Source organism: Mandrillus leucophaeus, unplaced genomic scaffold (genome assembly GCF_000951045.1).
Source record: "Mandrillus leucophaeus isolate KB7577 unplaced genomic scaffold, Mleu.le_1.0 Scaffold93, whole genome shotgun sequence".
NCBI classification, from domain to species: domain Eukaryota; kingdom Metazoa; phylum Chordata; class Mammalia; order Primates; family Cercopithecidae; genus Mandrillus; species Mandrillus leucophaeus.
In genome coordinates this window covers 4,122,672-4,145,870 of record NW_012110141.1, presented here as the reverse complement: position 1 = coordinate 4,145,870, position 23,199 = coordinate 4,122,672, and the positions used below count along the sequence as shown (strand labels likewise).

Below are 23,199 nucleotides of genomic sequence, written 5' to 3'. Positions count from 1 at the left end.
AATAATAAAATAAAATTAAAAAAATAATAATAATAAAATAAAAAAAATGAAGGATAACCAGCCTCAGGAATGTCATCACATTTGGTATAAGTGAACCTTTCATGTGTGATCAAATTACCCCAAATGATAAAGAGCTAGAACTCTACCATGCTTACAAAACAAGTTATAATGAACAGTTTTGTGCTTGCTTGTAATAGATGTTTAACAAATGTCTGTATGCGTCACAGAATTTGACCTAAGACTTACTTTTATTGTAACCTACTAACATGGTTGTGGAGAAATAGCTAATTCTCATCTGCATTAGACTTGGTTAGTCTTTTACCAACAAAACCCTGAGTTGCCCATGACCAAATTGTCTGATCAGTTGACTGTTAATTTTTTAACCTTCTACTTCCTATAAAGCACCCTATGACAGCCCGCCTGCATGCTGTTTCCTTCTTTCACTGTGAATACCCACATTCTATAACTTCAGGAAGTCTTCCAGATGCCAGGTAGATCCCAATCCAGTAGTGTTCCAGTAGTGTTCCATCAATTCCAGTAGTGTTCAATCAGTTACTTACAGCACTTTGAAATTTGTCTTGTATCTTTGTGATCCACTTTATAGCGCTTGCTAGATTTTCTTCAGAGTGGAATAACATGCAGACCATATTTTTCATTCTTCAAACTATGTAGTATAGTGCTTTGCTTACCGTACAGATAAATAAGGATTAAGTGAATAATGGAATATGCTCAAATCATTGTCAGTGTTGGCAGAAAGAGCTACATTACTTCATTCTTTCACGCTACAGTTACTGAGTCCTTACTATGTGCTCAGCATTTTTCTAGGCTCTGGGCTGGAAGCAATCAACACAACCAAGCCTCTGCCTTCAGAGAACTTATATTTTAATGGAGAAGACAAAATATATCATGGTAGATAGTGACAAAGGTTATGAAGAAAAAGAATGCATAATAAGACAGTCGAGTGGGGCAGGCGTGCTACTTCAGATGGGGCAGACAGGGTTAATAAGTAGGAACCTTGAAGGTTGTGATGACTTGATTTTTATGTGTGATGGAAGAGCTACCAGGTCCTTGCTTTGAATACATTCTCAGTAGGCCACAGGGTAACTACTTATTTCTTAGGTCTTGTGGCAGACTCCTGAGTGTCCTCCAATATTCACCCTCCCCGTATTAACAGGGTGGCTGGACTTTATGTATACACACAGCCATACAGCTACAGGTGGCATATTCAATTCTCTCTTGCAGCTAGCTCAGGCTATGTAGCTAAGTTCTGGACAAGAGCAAAAGTAATGTGTGCCTCTTGCAGATCATGCTCTTAAAAGAAGTGATCACAGTCTCCCCTCATACCTCTTTTTTTTTTTTTTTAAAGAGACATGGTCTTGTCATCTTGCTCAGGCTGGTCTTGAATTCCTGGCCTCGTGATCCTCCTACCTCAGCCTCCAGAATAGCTGGGATTACAGGCATGAGCTACAGTGCCAGCTCTTTATTCCTTTAGATGGTCTGGATACAGATATGCTGGCAAGAACTAAAGCAACCGTCTTGGACTATGAGAGGGAACACAACAGGTTCCTGAGGAGAGCAGAGCAACCAACAGAAGTTGAGAGAGGAGTCGGCCTATCAGCCCCAGCATGCTTATGCTCTGTTAAGAATAAACTTCTATCTTGTATACATTATATTTTGGTCTTTGTTACAGTAGAAGAAATCTGTACCCTGATTTGGGGGCATATTGGAGAAGCAGTACCTTACCCACAAGGAAGTTAATTACAAAAGTAGGGACTGCTTATGTATTAATTCCAACAACTCAAAAAGCCAAGGTAGTTTGATATTTGATAGCAAGGCATGATGGCATTTTCTAAGAGAAAAAAAAATCCGTTGGACCTGGTTCTTCAGTCTCACCTCTGCCATTTACCAACAGTAAGAACTTGAGGCCGGGTGTGGTGACTCAGGCTTGTAATCTCAGTACTTTGGGAGACTGAGGCAGGAGAATAGCTTGAGGCCAGGAGTTTGAGGCTAGCCCGGGCAACCAAAGCAATAAACAGTCTAAAGAGAAAGAATAAAAAAAGAACTTGAAAGACTAAACATTGTTAAGTCCCTTTTTCTCCATCAACAGTACAGAGTTGTTATATATGACAATGTAGATTTAAATACTTATAAAGAAAAAAAAAATCTCCTTTAGGGGCCGGGTGTAGTGGCTCACGCCTGTAATCCTGGCACTTTGGGAAGCCGAGGCAGGCAGATCACCTGAGCTCAGGAGTTCAAGACCAGCGTGGCAAACATAGTGAAACCTCGTCTCTACTAAAAATACAAAAATTTAGCTGAGCATGGTGGTGCACACCTGTAATCCCAGCTACTTGGGAGGCTGAGGTAGGAGAACTGCTTGAACCCAGGAGGAGGTTGCAGTGAACCGAGATTGCACCATTGCACTCCAGCTTGGGCAACAAGAGCAAGACTCTGTCTCAGACAAACAAAAAACTTTTCAAATAACTTCTTTCCATGATTTCTGACTGAAAAGACGGGGATGGCCTAAATCACTCAGAAGGTCCCTCCTAAATCTAACAACTAATCTCTGATGGCACAGAATTTCAGAATTTCGCAATGTCAGGTATCACTGGGACTAAAATTCTAGGCTGGGTGCAGTGGCTCATACCTGTAATCCCAGCACTTTGGGAGGCTGAGAGAGGATTGCTTGAGGCTGGTTTGAGACAAGCCTCGGCAATATACCAAGACCTCATCTCTTTTTTAGAAGAAATTCTAAATATGAAAGGAATGTAAAATTTACCATTCTATCATAACATTAATTGGGCAGCTTGTCCCAAATCTTTCCTTCACTGGAATTCTTTTAACCCACTCCTTAAATTTGGCAGAAATGGTCAAGTGACCCTCTCGACACCCTGTCACCTCGACCTTCACTCTAAATGGATGGCCCTGAATGCCAAGAGCGTGTAACATTCTCCTCAGACAAAAGGAAATGGAAGTTTACTAACAAAAGCATGGTCAGACAGGTAAGGTACTATTTGTGGAAGGAGAACATCTTTCAGGTGTTTCTGACCTACCTAAAAATAACTAACCTATGTTGCAGCCTCTCTGATAAAGGCAGGGCCAGGGCCAGAGCTGTTTTTAGGGTGCCCTCAGCTTCACCAAGTCCTCTTAGCAGAGCTTAGAATGAAGCTAACCAGAGGAGCCCTGCTCTCTCTCTTTGGGATTATACAAAGCCGGCTTTTTTGAAAATATCTGAATCTTCCAGCCAATCACCAGTTATTTATTTTGCAGCAATAAACAGTTATAATTCAACATTAAAAAATAAATAAAATCCCCCATACCTAAGCTTTTCGGTGAAAATAAAAAGCCCAAATTGTCAACATAGTCAAATCTCCCAAATGTGCAAATTCTATTAATTATAAATTTTCCAAGGCATGTATCAATATAAAATAATGAGATGGAATGTCTTTAAAGAAGTTCATTTGACTAAATTCTATTTGAATTTAACAAGGTAACAAGATCTATAAAAACACAGACTCTTTGAGCACTCTCCAGTGCTCAAAGTCTGTAGGTATCGGCATCCTCTGAACTATTTATCAATAGACTACAAAATAGTTAATCTCTACATTCACTTTATTTAGAATTCTCAGACCTAGGTGTATAAAATTCACAGTACATTTTTCTAGGTTTAAAATATGAGAAGATACATAAACATTAGTTACGTACTCACTATAACGCTATGTGCCCCAATAGGCCCCGATCTCATTTGCTCCTCTCAACAACTCTGTGAATTAGGTATGATTCTCATTTCACCAATGATGAGACTGTCAAGTAACTTGTAAGTGGAAAAAGTCTGCCTGACTAAAAAATATATTTCAAAAAGATTACTTTATATAGTAGCTTAATGTAAGGAGTAATAAGTGAAAATTGGCTATTGGGCATGTTAGTAAACTCAGTGTTTAAAACTAAAAACAGCTAACCTATGTTGCAGCCTCTCTGATGAATACTTGGCCCTGTAACTTGACTTCTTTACATTGTTTAAACCTTTTTTTCATGAGTGTTTATTGCTTCTATTAGACTGTGATTTCATTGCAGGCAGACAAGGGACGAAAATTTCTACCCTTTTGAACACTAATAGACTGCTGAACACTATTTTGTAAATGTGGGTTACTCAACAGACTTTTTTTAGTAAATCTGAAAACCAAAATGACTCTTAATAAGGTTCAGAGTATAAAAAATAGTTCTCACTTAAAATAACATACACCAAAAGAATATGAAAATATTGATTTATTACCAACAAAGTAGGATTTCCCACAAAGTTTTTTTCAATTACACACACACGCACACACAGCAGCAGAATGAAATTACATTTTTCACATCTAAAGGTTTATACCCCAAAGAAAATAGGCCTGTGTCCAAGAGACAATTAGAAAGCAAGAAGTCTTTTCTTTTACTTTGAATATGGAAAACCTTTTAACAGAGACTCTTCCAAGGCAAACCAATGAAGATTCAGGCATAGAAAATGGTTGTCACCTTAAGGTTTTTAAATACCAGTGTATTCACCAAATCAAGTTTTTACTAGAAGGTTTTACAATTTTTATGTAATTAAAAATCAACTTTTGGCCAGGTGCAGTGGCTCACGCCTATAATCCCAGCACTTTGGGAGGCCGAAGTGGGTGGATCACGAGGTCAGGAGTTCGAGACCAGCCTGGCCAATATACTGAAACCCCGTCTCTACTAAAAGTATAAAAAATTAGCCGAGTGTGGTGGCACGTGTCTGTTGTCCCAGTTACTCGGGAGGCTGAGGCAGGAGAATTGCTTGAACCCAGGAGGCGGAGGTTGCAGTGAGCTGAGATCACGTCACTGCACTCCAGCCTGGGCAACGGAGCGAGACTCCATCTCAAAACAAACAAACAAACAAACAAACAAAAAACAACTTTTGCAGAAAATAAAGTTTTAAGTGGCTGAGACTATGTGCTAGACTTACTACCGTTTAATATGCTAAAATGATACATAATTTATTCTTCACAGCTCAAAATTCAATGTAAAGCCAAATATTAATTTTGCCCCGTAGAAAAATTAAATGTTTACAAACAAAGTATGGAACAGTTGTTGGTCTATGTAAATTGAAATGTAACTGACCATTTTATTTTCAAGCATGCTTAATCTTGACGCTTCTTTTTCACATTGATACTCATTTTGCAGAAATAAGATGACTGGCACTAATTTAGACAATAAACAAACTACACCAAGCACATTTTAGTAAAGATATTTTGGTGGAAAGCAAAGTAATTAACAATGAAAACATTTGGTAATATCCATTTACTAATATGTTACCAAGTTCTTCAATGTTTACATGACTTGCTCATATTACTAAAAATGTCATTTTAAAATATTTTCATACTTCATGCACTGGAGCTAAAGAAGGGAAGGCTCTTTTAAAATTTTTATAAAAAAGAAAACACCTTTTTGAAGAGAAAATGTCTAAGTGAGAGGACATAAACTTATGGTTCACCATTTTTTGACCTAATAAGATTATAAATTTCAATGGCTACTTAAGAATATACAAAACCCAAACTGAAAGCAATTCTTCAATTTATTCAGGCAAACAAGTCAAAAAAAATAATTTTGTCATTACTGGCACAGATCCAATCCACTGTTCAAAGACATGACCGTGGACTGTCTATTTTCTTATAAGATTTATTTTTTAAAAGAAGAGAATTTGTTTGGCTCTACTAATTAGTATAACTTCAACAAATGATTTTCCCATTTAATTCTTTTGCGCTGAAAGAAAACAGTTTAAACTAGATTTTCTAAGATAATGGGTACATCAACATTGTAAGAAAGGCCCTATAAGCTTAAGTTCTAAAAACATTATGGTTTTAAAGAAATCAATGCTTTTCTGTCACTCTTTACATAACACTGAGAAATTTCAAATATAAATTGTAGAAACCAGTATATGAAATTTTAAGAAAAATCTTACTAAAAATAATTATAAAAATGCTTTTAGAAATTTAAGATGTAAAATACAATTGACTTTAAATAAAATAAAAAAAAGCAACCCCTGCCCCCACACTTTACAAGGTTATTCTTTAAAAATGCTTGTCACCTAATTTTATTCTCTGTCAAAATTTTGGTTGTATTTTGCATCATCTAGTGGCCACCTTGTAGCATTTCAAAGCAGTTCTACTACGATTTTTGAACCCCAGTGTTTTTTTCCCCTTGAAATACCAATAAAATTATAGCATCAAGTTTCACAAAACTTTCTTTTAAAGGCCCATAAAATTCCATTTCCTACTGGAGATAAGGTAATCTTTTTTAATAGGAAGAAAGGAATAGATCTGTCATAAATTATTACTATACATTAGACATTTTCATATCAATTTTTAAAAATTAAATATAACACTGGGAGAAACTAGGACTTACGCTCTAGAGTCATCTTTAGGCTCTAAAAGTAATTAAAGTTACTCTGCAATTAAAGCTCAGGGCTACCATATAAGTAACTTTTTGTGATTAACCCCTCTTCCACTGTACCTTTGATTGTAATATTAAGTACCTTTTAACATGAGAACTCAATGACTCATGGTCAGAATGCCAAGGACTCAAGTTCAACCAAGACTGAAGAAGACTTAACTTTTACTACCAGATGATATTTTGGAAAGGTCATTAAGGTTTCCATTATCAACCTATTTAAAAGCAGGTTTCCAAAAATAACTGCTTTTCGTTTTAATCAATCTCCTAACTTTTATTCAGTTGAGCCATACTTATAAAACAGAATTTAACAAAAAAATTCCCAAGTTCCCTCTCTTTACTTTTATTAAGAAGGTTGAGTGAATGTAATACGGCGCCGCCGCCTTTGGAAAGCCTTTAAATTCCATCTGTTTGGTTCCAGCATATGAGGGCCATTGTAGACAAACAAAACTGTCATCTTTTCAGAATAAGGAAGATTTTGCAGGAGCTGTAAGTATTAAAACAAATTGTCATATAAGCTACATACTGAGAAGTATAGTTTTCCAACCTTACATGTGTACAGTCAAATGTATGATTTTATTTGTAACATTAATAAAACTTTTTTTCCCCACTCTGTTGCCCAGGCCAGAGTACAGAGGTGCGACCTCAGCTCACTGCAACCTCCACCACCCAGATTCAAGAGATTCTCATGCCTCTTAGCCAGCCTCCAGAGTAGCTGGAATTACAGGCACGCACCACCTGGCCCAGCTAGTTTTTTGTATTTTTAGTAGAGACGGGGTTTCACCATGTTGGCCAGGCTGGTCTCGAACTCCTGACCTCAGGTGATCCATCCGCCTTGGCCTCCCAAAGTACTGGGATGACAGGTGTGAGCCACTACGCCCAGTCAATAAGAGCCTTAAGAAGCTCTTAAACAGCTCAATATAAACCTTGCCAGACTGTAATCCTTACCTAAATTAGCATACCTGTAGCCTGGCCTAAAGAACAATCAAAATAAGGAATAATTGAGCCCTCTAGATTCACAAGATAACTGGGATTATTCAACTTCCTTGGCAGACCTTGGAAAAGAGTATGTCCTCCATAATTTTCCTAGGGTAGATACTTTTACTTTTTATTTATAAACACTTCTCAAGCAACTTCTTTGATAGCCTGGTATCCTGAAAAGTGTGTAAGAGGGACATTTGTAGGCTAAGGTATTTGGCAAGCAGTAGGGTATTAACAGATGTGACTATTCCACAAGACTATCTGTGAAAAAAAGAATACAAATGACACTATTTAATAAAAATCTGAATGTAGGATGGGTAAAAACAATTTTTTTCTTTTTTTTTGGGTGGGGGGGGGAACAAGGTCTCATTCTGTCACCCAGGCTGCAGTGCAATGGTGTGATCTCAGCTCACTGAAACCTCCGCCTCCTAGGCTCAAGCGATCTTCGTGCCTGAGCCTCCCAAGTAGCTGGGGCCACAGGCGCATGCTGCCATGTCCAGCTAATTTTTGCATTTTTTTTTTGTAGAGATGGGGTTTTGCCATGCTGCCCAGGCTGGTCTTGAACTCCTGGGCTCAAGCGATCCACCTGCCTTGGCCTCAAAAAGTAGTGGGATTACAGGTGTGAGCCACTGCACGTGGCCAAAATTTTTCATGAATACTTAAAAAGGAAAAAATCTGATTATATTAATAAACACATCTTTGAATATATATGCTTTTTAATTTACTCACAACACTAGATTTAACAAAAGAAAATTTCCCATTGTAATGGTTCTAGATTATGAAAAATTATCTACAAACATAATTCTGTTTTTATGAGAATTAACCTGTGAGCAGAAGATGTTGGGATACTTAAACTTCCCCTGGGCCAGCATAGTGTTAGTGGCAAATAAAGAGGAAGGGCAGTATATGACAAGAGAGGCTTTTTCGGGAAAATGAAGAACCAGAGTCTTAGCAGTTGTATTCCCCAGTCATCTTTTAGTGCTGAAAGAGTACCTTTTCTAGAAGAGGAATGAGAAAATCTCAATTTTAGAACATAATAATATGTCTCCTACACGTCTTCCTCTGATTAAGCATGACACTGGAACTTGTCCCTTTAATAATGTAGATATTACTGTTAACCTTTTAAATTCCTTTTTTGGGAGTGTTCCTGCTAATATGAACATATTGGGACAAAAACTGTATGATTAAGTCACAGGGAATTTCCGAGTATATGACCACTTTTAGGTTACTTTTTACCTACCTTTGGTGTTATGAAAAAGTATTGAGATGTATTTTCTTTACAGGCAGTATTTACAACCATTTCAAACACTCTCCGTTCATTGATTGGGTCCATTCCCTAAACAATGGCAATAATAATGATTATATTTATTTCTATTATAGGATATAAGTAGATCCAAATAACAGAACAATCACCATACCTGATTGATTTCATCAACTACTCTGAATGGACATCTATTTAGCTCCTGGAGTGCCATCAAGTATAACATGGTAGAAACACTTCTTTCACCTCCACTTTGATGATGAGGAGTTAATTCATGTAGTTGAGTACTACTGCGAAATTTGACTCTAATTCGAATTCCATATTTATCATAATCTTCCTATAAAACATTTAAAAAATTGATGAAAAATGAGTTTCCTCTGGTAATGTCATTCTATTATTTGAAAATGGATTGATTTAACTAAGAGTAAAGAATTCAATATTTAGTGACACTAGTTTATATAACAATAAATATATATGTATTTTTAAAAATAATATTAAGCAAACAGTTACCATCTAAAAGCTCTAAGGGTTTTCAAGGATCTATTTAGATAAGGAAAATATTCAGATTAAATTAACATTTTCCTCCTCTATACCATTCTATTCAAGTTTACTAGGCTTCCCCGAGTTTTTAGAAATTACTGAGTGAGGAACTCTGTCCTGGAAAGGCACTATCTATTCTAGTTCCAAAGTGCTAGGTTCTTAAACTGCAGGTGAAAGCAATTAGAATGTAATGGAGTGCCATGCTCTCTTGTGCTAGAGAAGTGGCTGTGTATGATAACTGCAGAGGGCCAAGAATCCCCCTAACTTCTTCAGTTGGTTAAGAAGGAAAAAACAAGGTAGGAATTACACATACACTTTGAAAACTTAAGTCATACATACACACAATACTCAGCAAAAAGCAAGCCTGGCACATAATCGGTGCTCAATAAATATTTGTTGTAATGAGTACATTAGTGTTTTATAAATGTTGCCAAAACTGAGGATGCTCTAAGTTTTATTTACTATTCTTATTGATGGCATTTCTATGTCAGGTTCAGATTTACCTTAAAAATGAGGTATATAACTTACTAATTAGGCTGGGTGCGGTGGCTCATGCCTGTAATTCCAGCAATTTGGGAGGCCGATGGGGGTGGATCACTTGAGGTCAGGAGTTTGAGACCAGCCTGGCCAACATGAGAAAACCCCGTCTCTACTAAAAATACAAAAATCAGCCGGGCGTGGTGGCGGGCGTCTGTAATCCCAGCTACTTAGGAGTCTGAGGCAGAAGAATAGCTTGAACCCAGGAGGTGGAGGTTGCAGTGAGCCAAGATCGTGCCACTGCACTCCAGCCTGGGTGACACAGCGAGACTTTGTCTCAAAAAAACCAAAACAAAAAACATGAAACTTACTAATTAAAGGTTACCTATTAATTGAATAGAGCTTTAAGGTCTAAGATAGTACTGACCAAGAGAAAGATACAATGCAATCCACATATGTAATTTTCAATTTTCTAGTAGTTACTTTTGTTTTGAGACAGAGTCTCTGTCTCACTCTGTTGCCCAGGCTGGTCTCAAATGCCTGAATTCAAGTGATCCTCCTGCCTTGGCCTCCCAAAGTGGGAACAGACACAAGCCACAGCACCTGGCCTTTGTCTGTCTTAACGAAAAATTAATTTTAGCCCAAATTGCAATGCATAAAGTTATAGCACAAGAAATTAGTAGCAAATTTCCCAATATTTTCATTCTCATGAATTCTTAAATTCTTTTTTTTTTTGAGACGTCTGGTTTTGTTGCCCAGGCTGGAGTGCAGTGGCACCATTTTGGCTCACTGGAACCTCCACCTTCCAGGTTCAAGCCATCCCTGCACTTCAGTCTCCAAAGTAGCTGGGACCACAGGTGCATACCACCACACCCAGCTAATTTTTGTATTTTTATAGAGATGGGGTTTTGCCATGTTGCCCAGGCTGGTCTCAAACCCTTCAGCTCAAGCTATCTGCCTGCCTCAGCCTCACAAACTGCTGGGATTACAGGCGTGAGCCACCACACCCAACCATGAATTCTTAAATTATTAAAAAAAGACACTGATATATACTATATTTCAAACTAATCTGTTTATGAGTCTTCTAACTCCAGTTGTGGTAGCTTTATAAAGTAACATATTTATTCAATACAACTGAATAACCATTACTCAGATTGTATAAAAAGAGTTACAAGGTATTAGTTACTAATTCCAAACATCACCCCCCACCAAAAAAAGTGACCCTAATAGAATCCCATAGGTGATTTTCTCCTTTCTTTCAACATTTTGGTAAACAAAACTTTTCACAGATATAACTCTAAAGTAAATAAATAATTTATATGTACTTTAAGCATATAACTAAAATTACTTGCCAGAAATATATTTCAAATGCAATTTTACCTCATTTTCTGTATGGAGATCAACTTCACCAGCACACTGCATGGAACTAAAAAAATTGCTGAATTTTTCATTAATTTTTTCTACCAGCTCTTTCAAAGGATTAAGCCACCTTTCTTTTACCTACAAATAAACACAATATAAAAACATAATTTAAAAGCAGTATTACTATATTGTGACACAAAATTTCACGTAAATTTTATATCAGTATCAGTCTGGGCATAACACACTTCTCTTAAGCATGTCATCTCATTTTCCATTATTCTACCTTCCCATTTCATTAATAATCACATGATAAAAAGTAAAGATTAAAAACTAAAAAAATTACCTGTGAAATGTTTTCCCTGTATTGATCTAGTTCAACTTTCTTTCCCTTTAGTTCCTCAGTTAACTGCTCTATTTCTTCTTCTCTTTTTGTATACTCCTGAACAATCTGGCAGGGGGAAAAAAACACTTCTTTAAGATAAATCTACCAAAGTATAAAAGTATATACAATTTTGCATTGATTAAAACATTAACTGAAAATGGCAATTGTGCTGCATTGTTTGTATGCAAATAATTTATGTTCTTATTACATATTGAAAGTGACATTTTTTATCCTTGAAAAACTAGACATTGCAGTATTTCAGGTTAGCCCGACTATTCTTTTTATAAAGAAAAGGCACAGAACATTGTGTTCCTTAGGAAGAATCTATTTAAAATTCTAATAGATTCAGAATCTGGCATTTAAAGCACATTGTTCCTGCTGTCTAGCTTATCATTACCAAGAGCTCTAGTACAGAGTGGGAGGCAAGTACTGGAGGGAACTCTGTGTGTGTATGTGTGTGTATGGGGAGGGTGGTGGTGGTGGTGGCTGGATGCAGAATGGGAGTAGAGAAACAGGCATACTGTAGGATTCAGTCCCGTGAAGCAGGAAGCTCTTGATCTTTCTTCAGTTAATAAAGCATCAATTTCATCCAATGTGTTTGGAAGGTCTTGGAAAACCTAAAGAAAAAAATTGCCCATCATTATAGATACAATGAAAACGGTTCCATTCAAATAGTTAAAAGAAAAATAATCTGCTGAATAAGTTATCTACTATCTGTTCAACAGCATGCTGGTACACAAGGATACAAAGGAATAATAAACAGGGTCATTTGCCTTCGAAAGTTTGTATTTTAAAGAAAACAAAATGTATGTACTGGATAACACCTTAAGGCAACGTATTGATGTTGAATATTCAAACAAGCAGTACATATCTTATAGGCTAGGGAATTTAGAGAAAAGAAGTATCAGTTCATGCTATAGGAGAGTTAAGAGAATCCAAAGGCCTAGAATTCATCTCTGGGCCTTAAAGCAAATGGCTAGGGAGGAGCAAGGCAGAGGGAAGACAGGAGCTTGGGAAAAAAGAATGAGTACTGCATACCATGGGGAGTGAGGAGTTGTGTCCATTTGGAATGGTGGGTACTTGCTGAATTGGTAGAATGGGTCCAGAATATGTGGGGCATTGAAAGAGAGCAAGAAGTTAGAACTTTATACTGCACTTATGAAGAACTAAAAAAGCATCCTTAGTATCTAATTACTTTGACAGTTGAATTTCACCACGGTACTATCTTCTGAGTCCATGCCATGGGGACAAATTAGAACAGACACTTTTTTTTTTTGAGGGGAGGCAAACAATTACATTGTTCGGCTTAGCACGACCTGCAAAGGCTGTATACTACATGGTACAAAATGAATCCTGAAACCCTGAAAAAGATCTTGACATATTAATCTAATATCTTCGGCTTCTTATTTTAACCTCTTAGAAAGCAGTTCAACTTCTATAGACCTTCAAATATTCCTTTGTTGAATCTCTGACGTACTCACTGAGATTTAAGCTCATGTGTCCAACATTTATTTACTCGATATCCTCACTTGACTCTAACAGGCATCTTAAATTTAAGATGGTGAAACAGAATCTGGATTTCACCCACCTTACCTACCACTTCAAGCAACCCTGTTTCTCCTTCAATCTTCTCCATTCCAGTAAATAGCACCGTAATTTGTTCGGGTGAAAAATTTAGGGGTTCTCTCTCTTATCCTTCATGTCAAATCCATCAGCAAGTCTTGCTGGCTCTGTCACTAAAAGATATCTAAGATCTGTCAACTTCTCCCTCTCTCTCTTCAGTGCTATCACCCTAATTCATGCCATTATATATCTCTTGCGTGGTCCAAAGAAATGACCTCCTAAATGGTTTCATTGCTTCCATTCTTGTATCCCTACTTTATCCTCCATCTAGAAGAACAGAAGTTAGAGTGCTCTTTCATAAAAGTAGTAATGTCACTTTTCTGTTTAAGATCCTCCACTGGAGTCCATCCCAAAAGAATACAACCTTAATTCCTTGTATGGTCTACAAGCCCTACATAATCTTGGCCTCTGCCTTCTTCTCTGCTTGGATAATTTTTAACCCTAATGAGATTCCTTTTATTCTGAAACGTCCCAAACATACTTCTGTTCTGGGCTTTGTCTAAGTTGTTTTCTCTGTCTGGAATACTTTTCCCTCACATCTTCACTTGACTGATCTGTTCTCTTCATTCAGGACTGTTATAAAATGGTATCTTTTCAAAGGAGGCTTCCCTGACCAAGTTCCCATCCATGTCACTCCATCTCCTCACCCTGTTTTATTTTCCTTAGCATTTCTTGTTATCTGACATTATCTGATTTTTGATTTGTATTTTCATCTACCTAATCTTCCAGACTAGAATATAAGTTTCAGCTGAGAAGGAAGTATATCTGTCTTGTTCAATGCTCGCCATATAGGAGGTAATTAATACATTTTAATGATTAATCATCTTCTAATTTTGATTCAAAAACAGTATGACTTATCAAGAACAGAATCATGCTTTTTCTGAAAGAAAAAATTAGTACAGATTGTACTTATATTTATTTTATAACAACACAATGTATTCTGAAGATATTCTACTGTTTTTAGAAACAAGCTTCTCAATTTGTTTTAAAGATATCTACTGAGTTCCTAGTATGTATCCAAATAGTCGAATCCATTCTCTGTGATTCTGTGTCTGATATCATAAAATAAATCAGTTGAGGATTTGAAAATTATAATCCATTAATTTTTTTCCAGTTGTTTATATCTTTAGTAGTCATTTCATTATCTACTGAAATAGATAACATTTGAAATTAAGAATTTTAAAAAGACACACCAATACTAGATATTTTAAAATTTATTTTATAATTTCATTTTGACATTATTCTGAATAGGTATGCAGGCAAAGTATCATCCCCACTTGTCACAGAGGTATGTAAATTAACAGTGGGATGTGACTAAAGGGCAGCATCTCCCAATTTTACTGAGTGGTATGTCAGCATAAAACATATAATAGAAGTAAGACCTCTTTTTTCCTTTTCTTATTGGCAGATGTTAGTCCTAAATATTCAGCTCCCATTGAACCCTAATTAAACACCCCAATTTCCGGGGAAACATTTTCATTTTCCCTTTATTTTTAAAATGTCCTATTTGTTATTTCTGATGTACCAATTACTGGCACAATGTTTCCATGAAAAACCGTATGTTCCAACTGTACCCATTAAAAGGCATTTGTATTGGAAGAATGTTATAGTACCAATAACATTGATCTGTTAAGCAACATTATTTTATATATCTATTCAGTTTAAAAACGTGGAAAAACTTCCCATTTTTTAGGACACATCATATTTTTCATGGCCTGTTACAATGCTTAAGATCCTATAATCTTAAAAATATGTTAAATATGGCAATTGTAGCATTATATACTTTTTATACTTACTGTCTGGTATTCTTGAGGAAGAGTCTGCTCTGCACCCAGGTTACATACTTGCCTAGCTCTCTTCATAAGTTCCTTGCATTTCTGCAATAATCTCTGTCTGTTTTCATCCAACTCAATGAAATGTTGCTATTAAAAAAATTTATTTCGAAAACTTGAATGTTACTGTTAAAGCAGAGGGCTGTTTTATTAAACTACCACATATTAAATACATTGTTGAATTCTGATTATAATGATAATCAAATTATCTGAAACCGTATCTCAAATAATGACTCTTATTATTATAAAGGTTAAATTTGAACTTTAAAATACATCAGCACATCAATAACCTGGCATTTCTCTAATCCGTAAGAGGTGTAAAATTTAAATTTTACTGCCTTTTTCTGAAAGTTTAGCTTAGCTCCAGGTAATTGTATTATTTACTTACTTACTTATTTATTTATTTTTTTGAGACAGTCTTGCTCTGTCACCCAGGCTGGAGTGCAGTGACGTGATCTCAGTTCACTGCAACCTCTGCCTCCCAGATTCAAGGGATTATCACGTCCCAGCCTCCCGAGCAGCTGAGATTACAGATGTGCACCACCATGCCTGGCTAATTTTTGTGTTTTTAGTAGAGACAAGGTTTCACCATGTTGGCCAGGCTGGTCTCCAACTCCTGGCCTCAAGTGATCCATCCGCCTTGGCCTCTCAAAAGTGCTGGGATTACAGGAGTGAGCCACCAGGCCCAGTCATGTAATTATATTATAATCAGATTTGAGTTACACAGTACACAGGCTTCATATCAGAAAACTCAGCACTCAAATGTAGTTAGGACCTTTAAATCGTGCTTGATAGTGTTCCAAGTACCTTCCATGTGGTTATTTATTCATGGACCTATTCATTCCTTCACCAAATAATTACCGAGAACCTATTAAATGCCAGTATTATAATCTGCATTGGTCACAGAAAGGTGAATAAGGAGAAGGAGACACAGGATCATTATCATAACAGAAACAGGTACTCTTTACTGAATGCTTATGTGCTAGGCCCTTGGCTAGGTGCTTCGCATACATTATTCCCTTTATTTCTCACAAGCATAGCACAGTAATATTATCCTCATTTAGTGCATTAAAAAAAAAGAGAGAGAGAGAGACTGAAAGGAATTAAGTAACTTGCCCAAGCCCACACATTTAGAGACTGTCATGATTCAGATCCCTGTCTGCTTACAGGACACATGCTCTTTTCATTACAGCATGGCACCTCTCAGCAGAAGCAGATTGGACAGAGTATGTATGTAGGGAAGGTCAGAGTGGTCACAGAAGCTATGACAACTTAACAGCCTTAAATGACAAGAAATAAGTAACAGCAGCAGATGACCATTCCAAGGATAGGTGATTATGAATTTTAAGGCATATGAGCCTCAAACACCTGCTTATTTTAAGAAACAAGTAATCTAATGTGGTTGGAGGAGAGGAATTTGTAAGGATGTAAAAGATCAGAGTTGGTAAAATGGACAAGGGCCAGACTGCAAGAATTTCACATGTAATAGGGAAAGTATCTCATCTACTAAATGTCTTCTATAGGTCAAGCACTGTTACAACCACTATCCTGTTAATTGTTCTAATCCCAATTATGATCTTAAAGAAAAGTGTTATCTCTATTTGTAGAGGTGGCTCAGACACATTAAGAAACTTGCCCAAGGTTACAGAACTAGCAGATTTCTGAGAAATAAAACAGGTCTGGTTTGCTCTTTTCACTAACCCTCAAACTCTGGTTGGCACAAAAAACACTTGGGGGTGGGGGATCTGGAATGGCCTAAGCACATTCCAGATCTATTTGATTAATATCTCTGGGGCTGAGGTCTGGACACCTGTATTATTAAGGGGGCCTTCAGGTGACTTTTATGCACACGTGTTTGATAGCAAATAAACTAAATCAAGACAATAGTTATGAAAAGTAAAAGGATATATACTGGACCAAACTGAAAATACAAGCAATCCTTTATACTAACCACTTAGTACTATGGTTTTCTTGAATAAATTCCTCAGTCCCTATAGCTTGAGAGAAATAAAAGAAAATGTTAAAGACTCCCAATCACCCCTACTCTGCTAAGGACCATTGTACTCAGGCAAATGCAAAACAAGGAACAGCTGGATACAAACTAAATACTCCTAATTTCTTCTATTCCTGATTCTTGTTCCTCTGGACTTTGCTAAAAATAAAGTATTAGAACATTATGGAAAAGAAATATCAATGAGTTGATAATTTGAAGCTCTGGACTTAGATAAAACCTCATTTAATAGTTTCTGTTTGGTGGCATATGTGCAATAAAATATTTATATGAGAAAATATTCTTTCTATACATACGTGTTTGTGACACAGATCTTCATATAGCACCTGTTTTGCTTTTTGTTTTTAAAACCACAATTCTTGCTGAGCTTTTTAAGAGTGGAAGTGGGAAGGCATATATAATTATATCAGATAATGCTGTTAAGTCAGACTTGTGAAAAGGCTTTATCTACATTTCTGCTTAGAGTCTAGCCTTTAATAGTTAATAGAGAATAGAAAATACTCCATAGGTTTAAGATATAAGAGAATAAGTGAAATGTACAAAATATCCCCCACTAACATCTCAAAAAAGATTACTTTGTAGTTATATATCCTAGAAAAAATTTGTGTTACCTTTTTTTCTAAAATTCTTTTTGTGAAAGTTCATTTGTCATGGAAATTGTACATAAATACCTCGACATTAAATAAGAAAAAGCTTTTTGAAGAAGGCCCTCTTGTGGAAGAAGTAAGAATTATTCACAGAATTTCTTATGAAAACTATATATATTAAAACTGTTATTTTAGTAACAGTTCATTACAATAAGAATCAAATAAAATGAAAACCATTTTCTATATGAGTAAAATTAAGTCACAGGTATCATCAACTTTTACTAAAACATTACCTGTAAATTAACACACTTCTTCCTTTAATAAAATTTCATTCCAATTTAGTTGATTTCAAATTCAAATGCTAACCATTTGTTTCAGTTACCAGAAAGAATACACATTTAAAAATATAAAAATCATTTTTTTAAAAAGTCAACTTTAAATTTTAATGTAATACTTGAAATTTAGAAAATAATAATCAACTTTTAATACACAAGACCATAAATTCTACTTACACTAATTTAATCATAAACAATAAAATAACGGGAATACTACTATTTCCTTGTAAAATGTTTTCTTCAAAATTATACACATCTAAGTAAAAAAAAAAAAAGTCTCCTCTGAAATTCAGTTCTTTTTTGAGGGAGTGGCAAGCAGGTAGCCTGAAGAGAGGTCATATGAAAAGCACAGAACTCCTAAATTTGGTATTAGTATAAGCAAATAAATGTAACAACTTTCCATTTTTATAACTAATATTAATTCTGATGTAATTCTGTACTTTTAAAGGAAACACTGGCTTCATGCTAAGCACCACAGTAGGCAACTTGATGTATATTATTAAACTGAGTATCATAATATTCCTCCAAATTAGATAGGTATCATACTCATGGCTGCAGATAATGATTAAGCTTGGAGTGGTCAGGAAACCTGCCCACGGTCAAAAACAAAATAACAGAAATTTTTACCAATCTCTGTGTGTGGATTTACAGACAGCTTACTAACTTGTCCTAAAAATAGTCCATAAGTTAGTGACATTACCAAAGAGAGGCTTCCAACCATTTGCCTTTCTCAGGGGATGTTTTATAGGTCTGTTGCCCTATTTATCTTCCAAAAATCTGAGAAAGTATCAAACTCCATGGTGGTTAGTTACCTCTAAGTCCTCTCATGAATACAATCTCTACTGAAATTTTGTCAATCTTCTTTTGTGAATTTATTTTCATGACAGAAAAAAAGGACAAAACCAAATGGTAGCAATAGTTCCTCAGAGCAACCTGCCATGTGTTCAAAGGGACAAGTAGGAAAAAAAATTTCTCTTTGGTTCAAATGAAGCTGCATAGCAGGAACAGATAAGACAGATAAAATCATGTGCAGATAAACAGCAGCAAACACGTGAAGAAAACAAGAGTAGGTAAAAGAGAAAGTGAACTACCATACACGTATTCTACTACATACTTTTAGTCATCATTCTTGACTCTTTCAAATGTGTGGCAAATGACTAGGATCAGACAGCAACAAACATGTATTAAGTATGCACAACAAGAAATGAAAGAACCTTACAAAAAGGCTGGTAAAGTATTTATAAATGAGAAGCATTTAACATTTTATTTTTTATTTTTTTAGAGATACGGTCTTACAATGTTGCTCAGGCTGGACTTGAACTCCTGGACTCAAGTGATCCTCCTATCTCAGCCTCTGAAGTAGTCGGGACTATAGGTACACTCAGATCATTTAAGAACTTTCAAATCAACATATGAATAAGAAAAACAGAGTGGTATAAAATATTGCTGAGGAAATGCAAAATAAAGTCAGAGGTAGTGTTAAGTAAGGTTACTTATGTATGTCAAGGAAGAGTTCTGGTTTTAAAAGCAGCAATGGACTCAGAATGACAAAGGTGAACAAACGATACAGGAAAGACACAGAGGTTATGAACAATGGTAGGAACACTGGAACAGCCAACCAAGGTAAAAAAGGCTAGAAGTTGGAAGTAGACATTAGAAGACTACTGTAAAGCTTTGGATCATGTATAACATTATAAAGCTGTAGATTTCTGCAGCAGAATATAAAAATGAGTACAATTTTTTTTTCCCGGTAGTTAAATGAGTACAAAATTAGTAAAAAGTGAGGCCACAGCTATTAGGACTTAATGCCTAGACAGGGCAGTAGCCGCGATAGTTAGAAAGAGGTGAATTAGGAATCTGGTAATGGCTAAATTGGGCAAAGGGCAAGGAAAAGGATCAAGAACAAAAAGAATCAAAATGTGCTAAGTTTCTCCAGTTAACTTTAAAATTATGCAAATGGCTGGGTATGGTGGCACATGCCAGTACTTTGGGAGGCTGAGGTGGGAAGATTGCTTGAGGTTAGGAGTTTGAGACCAGCCAGGGCAACATAGTGAGAACTATCTCTACAAATAAAAAATAATTAGCCAGGTGTGTGGAATGCACCTGTAGTCCTAGATACCTGGAAAGGCTGAGGCAGGAGGACTGCTTGAGCCCAGGATTTCCAGGCTGCAGCAAGCTGTTGACCGTGCCACCGCACTTCAGCCTGGGTGAGAGAGTAAGACCCTGTTCTCAAGGAAACAAAACAAAACAGCAAATGTGTTGAGAAATTACACATCATTAAAATATAATCAAAATAATACATAATAAGTTATGTTGGCTATTTGTGCTTTCTGAATACCCAAAATGCATTCAACTACAGGAATTTTAACTTTAACTTTGAAAGTGGCTGTCTTTGTTAAAAAAAAAAAATTAGTAATTCACTGATTAAAAACAAAACCCCCTCCCCAAAAAACTTTCCTACTTTCCAGAAACACAGCAGTCAGCTCTACTCAAAACAGTATTTCTTGGCCAGGTGTGGTGGCTCACACCTGTAATCCCAGCACTTTGGGAAGCCGAGGTGGGTGGATCATTTGATGTCAGGAGTTTGAGGCCAGGCATGGTGAAACACTATCTCTATTAAAAATGCAAACATTAGCCGATTAGCTGGGTGTGGTGGTGCACGCCTGTAGTCCCAGCTACTTGGGAGGCTGAAGCAGGTGAATCACCTGAACCCAGGGGACCAAGGTTGCAGTGAGCTGAGATTGTGCTACTGCACTCCAGCCTGAGCGACAGAGTGAGATTGTCTCCAAAAAAAAAAAAAAAAAAAAAAAACCCAAACACAGTATTTATCCTATTTACTAACAAAATGGATCAGAGGAGAACACCATGCCAATCTATACTAATCTCAATCCATTTATAAGGGCTATTGGAAGAGTATCTCTCACTGTGTCAAGAGTGGGTTAAAGTTTAGGAGCGTACTTACTCCAAAGCCATTGATTTCATACTTCTGTAAATATGACACAAACAAATCATTTTCTTCTCGTTAATACTGATGTAAGAGTAAAACTTCAGGCACCAGAATCAAATATTGTATTGTTGATACGGTTTGGCTGTGTCCCCACCCAAATTTCATCTTGAATTCTCACGTGTTGTGGGAGGGACCTGGTGGGAGGCAACTGAATCATGGGGGCAGGTCCTTCCCATGCTGTTTTCATGACAGTAAGTCTCATGAGATCTGATGGTTCTATAAGGGGGAGCTTCCCTGCACAAGCTCTGTCTTTGCCTGCCACCATCCATGTAAGATGTGACTTGCTCCTCCTTGTCTTCCACCATGATTGTGAAGCCTCCCCAGCCATATGGAACTGTAAGTCCATTAAACCTCCTTCTTTTGTAAACTGCCCAGTCTCAGGTATGTCTTTACCAGCAGCATGAAAACGGACTAATACAACTGTGTTATTGGATTTAAAGCTATACATATTAATAGTATCTGCCTGATGGGTCAACTTCTTCATGAAACCTCTTTTATAACAACATTTCCTATATGGAACAACCACATTCATAAGCTCAATCAATGAAGTAACTTCAGCATGGACTCTACAATTACTTACCAACAGAACAGATGAATAAGCAGCAGATGACATTCCCCACATGCCCAGGAAATAAGCCCTGATGAGGCTCTCATCTGGTAGCTAGTTCATTTTCTTCACTCCCCATTCCCATTTGGGACTTACCTTTGATTGCTTTTTGCTGGACACCGACTACCTATTTAGAATACTACTGCTATTCATTCTGCTATGCTTTCCTTCCTTTGTTCTTGGTGAAGGTGGGGAGTGGGGGAGAGGACTCTCCTGTCTTTCACATATGTGGCTTTTGCCCAGTCCTAGCATATCAAACCTAATCTTCAGCTTTGTTTGGTTATGTGTGTTTGTGCCTGCATACTCCTAGTTGCTTATCTGCTAGCAAAATTGTTTTTCTTAAGTCAAAGGGTCTGAAGAGGTTGGCTTCAGAATAAAGTTGCTACTTTACTCTGATTTAATCTTTCCATTCACCTGTGCAGTCCTATGTCTACATTTCCTAAAATCTACCCTCTATGGATGATTTCCACAAAAAGCCACCCCTATATAATTCACATTTATGTAACAAATACATTTATTACATTTAAATTAAGTGTACAGTGAATCACGTACATAACCCTGCCGAAGAGTGCCAGACTCTGGGGAAGTAGAATAGATGGGGAAGGGTAAAAAGAGACTCTGAATACATGAATAGGTTTAAAAATCTACAACAAATATGGCAAGGGTTAACATTTGTTAAAGAGGGGTAGTGGACACATGGATGTTATGTTACTCTTCATATTCTTGTATATGTTTAAAATGACATAATAAAAATACTAATAAAAAGACAAGTGAAATAAATGATAAAACTCTAACTTAATTTTTTTTGTAACTCATTTCAGTTTTCCTCCCTAACTTTTGGGGTGTAACCAAGGAATCATAAACTGCAATATTTAAAGGAGACAACTTGATGAATTCTGACAAATATATACATCTGTAAAGCTATTACCATCAAGATAATAAACATACCTATCACCCTCAAAAGCTTTGAAATTACATAGTGCAGGCTCTCTTTTGGTCTGGTTTCTTCCACTCAGCTTCACTGAGATTCATTCATGTGTGTATCAGTAATTCATTTCTTTTTGTGGCAGAGTAATATTCCACATACCATAATTTGTTTAATCATTCAGGTGTTGCTGGGCATTAACCTCCATTTTTGTTATTGTTTCTCTGTTTTGAGATAGGGTCTTGTTCTACTGCCTAGGCTAGATCACAGTTCACTGCAGCCTCAAACTCCCAGGCTCAAGTGATTCTCTAACCTCAGCCTCCCGAGTAGCTGGGACTACAGGCATTCACAATCATGCCAGGCAAATTTTTAATTTTTTGTAGAAACAGAGTCTTGCTATGTTGCCCAGGCTGGTCTCAAACTCCTGGGCATGATTCTCCTGCCTTGGCCTCCTAAAATGCTGGGATTATAGGTATGAGCCACTGCACCCGGTCTTATTTTCAGTTTTTAGCTATTACAAAGACAGCTGTTATATATTAGTGTACCAGTCTTTCATAGACATATCCTTTCATTTCATATGTCAGGTATGTATTTAGCCCTTAAACTCCCAAATGATTTTCCACAGTGATTATATACATTTTAAATTCCCACCAGCAGTGTATGACAGTTCCAGCTGCTCCAAATTCTCAGCAATTTAGTATGATCAGTCTTTAAAAATTTTAGCGATTCTAGTGAGTTTATGGTGTAACTCATGCCTTTAATATAAACTTCCCTACTGACTAATAAGGTTGGGCATCTTTTCTTTTATATCTATATATCTAT

General features: G+C 36.5%; 1 protein-coding gene across 1 annotated transcript in view; it reads right to left on the bottom strand.

The window, feature by feature from the left end:
• Positions 1–4,245: 4,245 nt before the first annotated feature.
• SMC5 (structural maintenance of chromosomes 5) overlaps positions 4,246–23,199 on the bottom strand; it is a 112,808-nt gene continuing 93,854 nt past the window's right edge. Inside the window, exons 18-25 of the mRNA XM_011970154.1 lie at positions 14,870–14,995; positions 12,489–12,533; positions 11,972–12,067; positions 11,412–11,516; positions 11,087–11,206; positions 8,847–9,026; positions 8,669–8,764; positions 4,246–6,934 (exon numbers count right to left, since the gene is read on the bottom strand). Of these exons, the coding sequence (XP_011825544.1) occupies positions 6,794–6,934; positions 8,669–8,764; positions 8,847–9,026; positions 11,087–11,206; positions 11,412–11,516; positions 11,972–12,067; positions 12,489–12,533; positions 14,870–14,995 (909 nt within the window). The 3' untranslated portion in view covers positions 4,246–6,793. The remainder of the gene's footprint in view (positions 6,935–8,668; positions 8,765–8,846; positions 9,027–11,086; positions 11,207–11,411; positions 11,517–11,971; positions 12,068–12,488; positions 12,534–14,869; positions 14,996–23,199) is intronic.